The sequence below is a fragment of the Prunus mume genome, linkage group LG4, assembly GCF_029339155.1.
Source record: "Prunus mume cultivar Tortuosa linkage group LG4, ASM2933915v1, whole genome shotgun sequence".
Classification (NCBI taxonomy): domain Eukaryota; kingdom Viridiplantae; phylum Streptophyta; class Magnoliopsida; order Rosales; family Rosaceae; genus Prunus; species Prunus mume.
Window position 1 is genome coordinate 2,498,358 of NC_142701.1, and position 9,813 is coordinate 2,508,170.

The window sequence follows — 9,813 nt, forward strand, 5'->3', positions numbered from 1 at the left end:
TCCTCTCTCTCACTAACAAAGTTTCTTTAACATTCTAATCTTTTTATTATCCTTTCATTTTTCTAAGTTCTTATGTAATTTTGCCTCAATAATATATTATCGCTTCGATAAAAAAATAATTAATAATTCCTCTTGTCTAATTAATATTAAGAGAGATTCACTATTATACTCAATATATGAGCCCAAATTATAAAAAAAAGACCCTATATGAAATGAACTTTAGAAACACACCAAAAACTTATTTACAACATAACAAAAAAGTTTTTAACTTCTTTTAAATTACAAAACTGCCATAGATTTCATAAAACAAACTCAACCCTAAAATCTCATAAAAAATCTCAAAACACTTAATAGGTCATCAAAGTAATTTAATAATCAAAATTAAATTGATATAGGGCTTGTCATTTTTTAGGTTTTTTTTTTTGTTTATAGAAATTAAATGGTGTAGGGTTTATCTATATTATTAGTGCTAAGTATGGATATATGAGTGAGACTCAGAGTAATAGTAATTAGTTTTGCTAAGGATGTTGGTTGGTATTATTTTATTTTATTTTTTAATTTTTGCTTCTTTCAAATTATTTTCAAAGGGTAAAATTGAATTTTAAAGTTTGCAAATGTAGGGTATGAAGAGCAAATTGTTGGGCCGAAATAGATTTCCTTCCCCTACATACATATTTGGTTTCTGCTAACGGATAGGATATAAGTCCATGGCAGAGTGAGTGAACAGCTCACTTGTTGTAGCTTTAAGCCTTTCCTCTCAAATCAAAACAATGGCAGCCTCTGCAACTCTTTCCTTGTGCTCTTTGTTCGCAACCCATTGCAAAATCTCACAGAACCTTCAAACCCCCTCCAGCAATGTCAGCTTTCTGTCTCTCTCTTCTTCTTCTTCTTCTTCGCACAAGCTGTCTTCCTCCTCTTCACGACCCACATTCCCTCTTCTAACCAAGTCGGCGGAAGCTGAATCTGCTGTGGTCGTCGAGGCCGAGTTTCAAGCCTCGGAGTCTGAGGCCAAACCCGATGATACGGAACCTGCGGCTTTGCAGGTGGTTGAAACCCCTTCGTCCCCAAAACGCGAGCAGTTGTTTGGTGTTGTTATGGTATGTATTCAATTTCAATTCATTGACTGAATTTATGGTTACCTAGATGTTTTAAGCTGAAAAATGGCGTTTTTGGTCATTAATTTTGTTGTCCAGTTGATTAACCAGCTGACATTTTGTTTGTAATTACGTTTTTGCTTGGTTTCTTTTCTCTAAAAACAAAAGTTCGAATTTTGGGTTCTGTAATTAGATCATAATTGCTAATCTTATGACTGGGTTTGCTTGTGTATGGTGTCTGTATAGATTGGTGGGCGCCAATACATTGTTATACCTGGACGATATATCTATACTCAGAGGCTGAAAGGCGCTAATGTCAATGATAAGGTATGATGTTCTTCTCATTCTTTGGTTATTAGTTACTTGAATTCTTGTCATGTTTGTTCCATCTTGGCTTTAATTGTAGTTTTGGCAATTCTTGTTGTAGTTATATCTAGCTTTAACTTAGTTTTGTGAAATTTTTTGCTTTAATTGGATTTTTATACATTGCCAGTACAAGAATCACACACAAGTGCAGTAATTTTGATGAAGTTAATACGCTTTTACTTCTTGGGTTGGCATGAGAAACATTCCATATCCAGTGGCATGCCTCAAATTATTAACCCCATCAGTTGAGAACCTGTGAAATTAGGTGACTTTCAGCTAATGTTGCATCAAATCATAAATTGTTGGAACCATAGTTACAGAAAACTGTTGATTGAAAATGCTGCAATGAGTCAATCCTTTACAAGATATTGTAGAAGCATTAATTATAACTGGGAAAGGAACTTGTTTGCAAGTATTGGCCTTCTATTTCCTATTTCACAAGTAATCATTTCAAGACAAAGTCATGGGCGTTTGATCTATGCCGATAACAAATTTCTTATTGATTAATGAGGTTACCCTTTATTGGTAGAAAGGAAAATCAGGAACACAGCCCTCAGTTTATGAGCTTTGCCCTCTCGTGGAATTCTTTTGGGTTTGCTTATGGTTGTAAACAGCTTGGGATCAAAATCTAGTTTTCTTTTTTGGGTACACAATACTTCAAGGGAAGCGTCTAATAATTTTTTTAGTAAAAGTAGTGCATTAACAGTATTCTCTTCTACTGTACCTAGAATTTTCAATGTTTAGGTGTAAATGCCCTTGCTGTTAGTATCTACTTAGATGAATGCTCCTTAAATAACCAAGGCAGTCAATGATAGGGGTAAATATTATGGTAAGTAATTCCATCATCAATTATAATTATATAGTCCTTTTGTTTCCTGTGAGATACTGACACTTGATGAGGGAGAATGAGGAAGTACTATGAACAATGGGTTTCCCTTTTTGTGGATGCACTTTTTTGGAGGAGCAATTTCAGCTAAAATAATTGCTTTCCACTTTGGAGAGCTACACTGTTCACTTTTACCTGTATTGGCACTTCTTCAAGATCTTAGTGCTAGATTCTTTTCGTCTTGTTACACTATCTTTTCCCTAACACAATTAACATGGTCTTCTCCTTTGTTATCCTGAACTAAAAAAGAAGAAATAAAAAGGAAGAAGAATTTTACAACTCAATTGGTAGTTTATCCTCCATTGCCTTGAAATTGAACTATGAACTTATGGATGCTTGAAGAAATAGTGTGCAATCTTGGTTCATAAAAGCCTGCCTGCATTAAGTTTTGGGTTTAGATTTCCAGTAACATGCTTTAAATAACTTTGGTGGTTCGATTTAACAAAAACTCTCCTTTGCATTACACCGACCGATGGGTATGCCTTGTCAATGAGAATATGAACTAGTTCAGAGTATATTTCAGCATGTCATGATGGAGTTAGAATATAGGTTATTCTAGTTAGCGACATAATTTAATTTCTCTTTCATGATGGAATTAGAATATTTAGAATATGTTTCGGTATGTAACATTGAGAACCTTTTAGGGTTTGTAATGGTATTAACAGTTGGTTGAAAATTGCATAGATGCGAAAGAAAATAGAAGAGAGTAATTAGAAGAATAATGATCAACAGATATGAAAACCTATAACCATCCTATTGTCTTCTAGGAACCTCAATGTCTCACCTTTCGAAGTATAAAACATGCAGAAAGTCCTACGCATAGAGCAACAGAATCTGCAAATTTCTAATAAAATATGGAGATTCTTTTCAAACTCTTAGAAGGGGAAAGACTTTTCAGTAACTGAACAGTGCACGTACTTCACCTAAACAAGGGTAAAAGAAACTAGACTCATGACTAACCAACTTCTTATTCTGAATCCGAAACACCTCAAATCTCAAATTATAAATGTACCAAAGTGTAGAGGTTCTTCCCGTATCTCCCTTTCAACACAAGAATATTATTTAACTCCATAGAATGTACTTTTACTTTACTAGAATCCATCAATAGTTGGAGAATACTGTGGTCTGTTGTCTAGCCTTTAAATAATGATTCAAAATCATTAATTCTTTCATGACCCAAAAAAATCTTTAATTCTTTATATTTATAAAACCAGTGATGTTATCAGCATTGGCTCTTTTATTTGCCAAGAACTGATCGTTGCTTTGTTCTCAAGATGTTTAAACTTGATATTATGCAGATTGTTCTGAACAAGGTATTGCTTGTGGGAACAAAAACAACTACCTACATTGGAAAACCAGTGGTGACAAATGCTGCTGTACATGCTGTAGTTGAAGAGCAAGTAAGTCACTATATCATAATGACTCGATCGCTTTTACCCTCACAAATAATGCGTCTCTATATGTGTGTCTGCGTATATTTTCTGTGTCTTATTGTGACATATTATTGTGCAGGGACTAAATGACAAAGTAGTTGTCTTCAAGTACAAAAAGAAGAAAAATTATAGGAGAAACATTGGTCACCGACAGGTATTACCTTCATTCATCTCATTTCTTTGTGAGCTAACCAGAACAGTAGAGTTTATTCATGAATGCAACTAAATTTGTTGCGATGACTTGATTTCATATATGGAAACAAGGAAAGAAACAAAGTTTCAATTTTTTATATAGTTTTTTGGCCTAATAGGATGATAGAAACGAAGTTAGAGCATACAGGTATATGCATTATGCATATACTGCAATGAGACTTTGCTTCTCATTTATTTTATTACCCTCATCTTTTATTTACCCTAGTTTAAATTCGAGTTTAAGTGGTATTATATAATGTTAAGGGCTGATATGAGCACAAAGCAAAATATAAAATAAGAGAAAGAAAGAAAATTTGTTATGGTAGTTCACCATGTGTTATGGATTATGTGACTGCATGCCGAGTCTCACCATGAATTGGGTCTATATGGACTATATAGGCGACAATCATCGTCATTAGTGACTAATTCTTTTGGGATTTTGACCCCATGTGGTGAGCACATTCTTGAGTTGTGACGAGATTTTCGGGTATTAGAGTCAATAAGGTACCATACTGACAAGATTTTTGGGGAAATTTATGTATGAAATTGAAATATATATATATATATATATATGTATGTATTGTACTAGTACAAGCTGCTGAATCTTGCAGAGTGCATCACATGTAATTTACTCAAACCAAACTCAATTATTTTAATTTATCATCATAGCTAGGACGCAAAGGCAGCAATGTGTACTTTTAGTTCTGTATACTTTTCATCTAGTAGTGCCCCAAGCAAGAAGTTCCTGTATAATCGAGCAAACACCTATAGCTTATAGTTTGTTATATGTTTTTTTTTTTTTAAAAACAAAATTATGAAAACGAAGAGGCACATGTACCTTTATCCCCTGGGATGAAAACAAACTTTTGTATGTGTTTTTCTTAAGATCTTATATATGTCCTTGATCAAATACACACATCACTTTTCCTCTTAATTGCCTATTCCTGTTTTGATGCTTTTGATTTAGTTTTAACTCATTTCATGTATCCAGCCAAATACACGGATAAGGATAACAGGCATCACTGGCTACCAAGACTATCCAGCAGTTACCCTCGAGTCGTAACCACATAGGGGAGATTTCGGTTCAGGATTTGTTTTTTTGTTTTTTATTTTTCATGCTTCTGAATATATTCTTGAAGTAGTGAATCTGGATATTCTTCCTTTTAGTTTCGTTGCCTTTCTCATTTTGTATGTAAGCTGGTAGATGGATTACCGTTCGTTTTGCCCAAAATGCATAGTGTCATTATCCGTTCTGTTCATACGACTTTCACATGATTGCGAAGTTTCCTTTGATGCATTTTACATGGTTGGCTTCTACCTCAATCAAAGATAAAAAGGGTAAACAAAAGAAAAAGGTAGGCTTAGCAACTTGCCATGTGAAGCACACTGGTTTCAAACAAATAAAAATATGACTCATTGGCCTATTGTATTTAAATAAATAAGCCATAGCCCCAACGATTTTTAGATGGGTGTTTTTTTTGGGTTTAGAGAATGCAAACCTCTGCATGTGTTTAGAACAGCGGTCGTAGTACAGTAGAATTCCCTGAAATCACATAAATTACTTCAGTCGACTTCTGATAGTCGAGGAGTCTGCAAGTACCTTGAAATCACAGAATTCCAAGAAACCACATCCCTCTCAGGCATAACATCAAAACAAGACTGCGCGAACCCAATGTCGCCACTCTCAGCATACCTGAAAATCATAGTGTTACATGAGACCATGTCCGGATGCGACATTCCATCAAATACCTCGCATATTCCAAAATGTAACACTATATATTTGGATCAAACAACTTGTAACAGATACAGTAGGTGGCTCGACCAGAAAAGATCATGCGTGCATTGTTTGCCCCGATTCAAAGCTCTGCCATGGCAGTATTGCTGGAAAATGGGAGACGGTTGAAGTTCTTGGTGGCAGTTGTTTGGCATTGAGTGAGAGTAGAGAATGCATAAATTGGTAGTGTTGGAACAAATATTATAAGGAGAGAGAAGCGTCTCGTTGTCGGCGGGTAAATTCATATGTTTTTTATTTATAATTTTTATTTATTCTTTAAAGCACATATTTATTTACTTACACTATTTTATGATGAGTTTGTATCATAAAGAGATCACGACGTGAAGTTTTGTAACTGAATTAAAACATGAAGTTCTTTGAATTTAAATAATTGAGGGAATGAAGTTTCTCAGTTCTAATTGCAACAATCAACATAAGTTTTGGTAGATTTATTTATGTTTACGCAACAGGGTATTCGGCACACCTTTGCCGCATGCAAAAACATTTGGTAGTTTGTAGTGTTTCCTTCTCTTCAGGTAGGTTAATAGAATGAGTTATGGTCATTCTTTGTTTGCGATGCATGGACGCGTACCAAGCCACCAAAAATGGCTTGAATGGAAAGATAGTATGGGATGTGCTTGTAGTTTTGACTTCTAATCATATAATTGTTCGGCCAAGCAAGAAACTTCATTTGGCCTAGGTTTTTTTTACTTCATTGGGATCAAGAATGGTTAGGTTTTGGATTTTTAATTTTTATGTTGTTGGATTTTTAGGATTTATGTATGATGAATGTAAGTGCAAGAAACTAAATGACAAGAAAGTAAGTGTGTTTAAACAAAATAGAAAAACAATATATAAACTTAATAAAGTGAAGAACCAACTATAAACTACCAAAAAAAAAAAACTTAAAACTAAGGGATTTTTGTACACATGTTACCTAAGAATGAAAAATTGGATGGTGTTAAAGTCATATGACAAATCATGGATTTTAAAAAATTAAGGTGACATTTCTCTTAATTTTTCTTTAAGGTAACAATTGAAACTGAAGTATAAGTTCAGGTGACATTCCGACAATTATCCCTAGAACTCATTAAGTAAACTTGAATAGAAAAAAACTTTGTATTTAAAGAAAACAACTTAAATTAAAATGACTTGAAATCTAATAACAATGGAATTTACAGTGCATGAAAATAAACTAGAAAATTGAAGAACTTGGCTATACTATGTGGAAAGTACGAACTAGACTAGTCAGGAAGTGAAAAGTGCAAGATAATGAAGTAGAGTTTGTGTGTTGTGTTTGAGGTCCTATTTTCTTCTTCGGATGATATATATATATATAGTTTATGCATGAACCTAATTAATGAAAATACAAATATAGAACATAAAAACAAGAACATAATGATATGAATTTAAAATACTTCAAAATATATTGATAACTTGAAAATAGGCTTATGAGAATGTTGGCTTACAAAGATTGAAAGCTAGCTCTCGAGTTCCTATTGTTGTTCTTCAAATCATTGTTTCTGAGAGAACATTTAAACTGAGAAACTAAAATTTCGCTCTTTTACATTCTGGATGCAACTGAGGCTGAAGCCGACTTAAATAAGAGAAAAGCAAACTCAACTATGATTACATAACTAGGGTAAAGTAACTCAACTAGTATTGGATTCTTTAACACGGGAAGAGAGACTGCAGTTTTAACTCAGGGAATCTACTTTTATCAATTCAACTTTCAATTTTGTCTTCTGCTTTTTTCTTTAACTCATAACACGGGAAGAGAGACTGCAGTTTTAACTCAGGGAATCTACTTTCATCAATTCAACTTTCAATTTTGTCTTCTGCTTTTTTATTTAACTCAAGCTTTTACTGGCCACCTTTTGCTTTTACTCAGGGGAATCTCATAATGAAGGATTTGCTTTTAGTCTGAATTCAGGTCATAAGCTGGGTAGTCATCATTGGGGTCTTGACCATGAGGATAGTCAGACCATCTCAAAGGTCAATCAGGACTTTTTTGACTAGAGGAGAGAGGGCGACAGCTGGAGGACGACTGAGACTCATTGTCTTCATCATCATTCATTTGAGAGGCTTGGAGCATTAGTTGTCGTGCAATATTTTGGAGCTCAGCTTTACACTTTCCTTCAACGGAGAGGGAGGTCTGAGAAGATTGGGAAGAGGAGGACTTACTGCAGGCAACTGAGATGTAGGTACTTGAGGAAAATCTCTGAAAACATGTTCAGCAATTCGGGGAACCTCAAAGCGATCCCACCACTTAACAGAAAATTGGCTGGAGAAAGTTCTTGTCTCCTAATTAACTGCATAATGCCACTTTAATATCCAGGGAATTTTATAACGGGCAATAAAATGTTGGGAACTTGGAAAAAATAAATCACGCTCAGAGAACTTATATTTTTGAGTAAAATAGGTGATTAACTCAGTAACTTGAGATGGTAATATTTCAGATTTAGGACCATGGATATCCCACCAATGGAGGAACCAATAGGGAAACTCACTGTGAAATTTACTATCAAAGTTTATGAACCAGGAATGGGAAAAATTAGTTGTTTAGTGTAGGAAAATATAATACCAGGACTCAATGTAATTAGTATAATTATATTGAAATTTGAATGGAAGGGTTCGTAATCAAAGTTTATGAACCAGGAATGGGAAAAATCAGTTGTTTAGTGTAGGAAAATATAATACCAAGAATCAATCTAATCAGTATAATTATATTGAAATTTGAATGGAAGGGTTCGTAACTCATAGGGATGTGCTCTCCAACTTTTTTGGCTCAGGATTTGGTGAATGTAAAAGGAATGATAAAGGATTTTTTGAGGATCTTGTTTATCACGGATAGGCTTAATGTCAACTGATTAGGTCTCGTGGAGGATTTCTCGGTAAAATTTTAAGGACTTATAAGGACTTTGTGGCAGGAAATGAAAACCATTGGGGAAATGCTCTTTTGCAATCATGGCAGGACTCATTATTTCAAGAATATGAGGCTCAATGATAAAAATATTAGAACTACTTTTGTGAATATAAGGAGACGACTTAGGGTAAGAAGAGATAGGAGTAGTGGTTGAGGAAAGTTGAAAGGGATCACAGCTGAAAACTAAGGCAGACTGATAATTTGGGCGAAATTGGCCAACTGTGGTACCTAAAGGACTATAGCGATGAACAACTGGGATTGGAGAAAAACTAGGATAAGGAACAATTGAAGAGGGTGACTTAGACTTAGGGAGAGAAGAGCAACTAGACTCGGTTTTGACTGTCTTTTGACTCATTGATACAGGGAGGATTCTGGGCAACGGGAAGGTTGGTTTTGATTCTCTTTTTGTTTATCTTTCCTGCTGGCCATTGCTTATCCTGTAAAAATTCTCTAGTAAGAAAATCAGGAACAGAATTCTCACTTCCTCTCAAGTATTCAATTTCAAAATAAAAAATGCTTAAAATAGCTTGCCAACGTGCAAAAATTTGCTTTGATGCAATATTTTGAACATCTTTTTCTAATACATGCTTAGCAGATTTACAATTAACTCTGACAAATTTTTTTGATTTAATAAATCATCTTGGAATTTAGTAATGCATAATACAATAACTAGTATTTCCTTTTTTATAGTACTATAATTAGATTGCGACTGGGTCCAAATACCGGGATAGAAGCGAACAATGTGCTCAGAAGGGGTAGAAGTAGTTTTTTGCTTAAGAATCCCACCATATCCTATCTCAGAAGCATCTGTTTCAACTATTTTAAAGGAATCTATTGTAAGAATGCCAAGACAAGGAAGTGTCTTAACATGACTCTTGATTTGTTTAACTATCTCAGTATGAATGGATGTCCAAGGAGGAGGATTACTCTGTAATCTGTCAAACAACGGCTTACACAACTTTTTCAGATTCTGATAGAAGTTAGAAACATAATTAAGAGAACCTAAAAATCTCTGCAACTGATTTTTGTCAATTATTTGATTAGGAAACTTATCTACAAATTGGATAACTCTGTTGATTGGATGAATCTACCACTGATTAATATTAAAGCCAAGGAATCTAATATTGGTTTAAAATAACTTA

The 9,813-nt window shown here is 34.3% G+C and overlaps 1 protein-coding gene across 1 annotated transcript; it reads left to right on the plus strand.

Moving 5' to 3' along the window:
- The first annotated feature begins 690 nt into the window (after positions 1 to 690).
- RPL21C (Ribosomal protein L21) lies at positions 691 to 5,230 on the plus strand. The gene is made up of 5 exons (XM_089049745.1): positions 691 to 1,097; positions 1,341 to 1,421; positions 3,645 to 3,746; positions 3,859 to 3,933; positions 4,963 to 5,230. Exons 1-5 carry the CDS (start codon positions 771 to 773, stop codon positions 5,032 to 5,034), a joined length of 657 nt encoding a protein of 218 aa, XP_088905871.1. The 5' UTR covers positions 691 to 770; the 3' UTR covers positions 5,035 to 5,230.
- Positions 5,231 to 9,813: the final 4,583 nt, after the last annotated feature.

Coding starts and splice junctions, on each gene's coding strand:
- RPL21C (XM_089049745.1), top strand. CDS start 771: ATGGCAGCCTCTGCAACTCTTTCCTTGTGCTCTTTGTTCGCAACCCAT. Junction 1,098..1,340: donor AGTTGTTTGGTGTTGTTATG/GTATGTATTCAA, acceptor GTGTCTGTATAG/ATTGGTGGGCGCCAATACAT. Junction 3,934..4,962: donor GAAACATTGGTCACCGACAG/GTATTACCTTCA, acceptor TCATGTATCCAG/CCAAATACACGGATAAGGAT.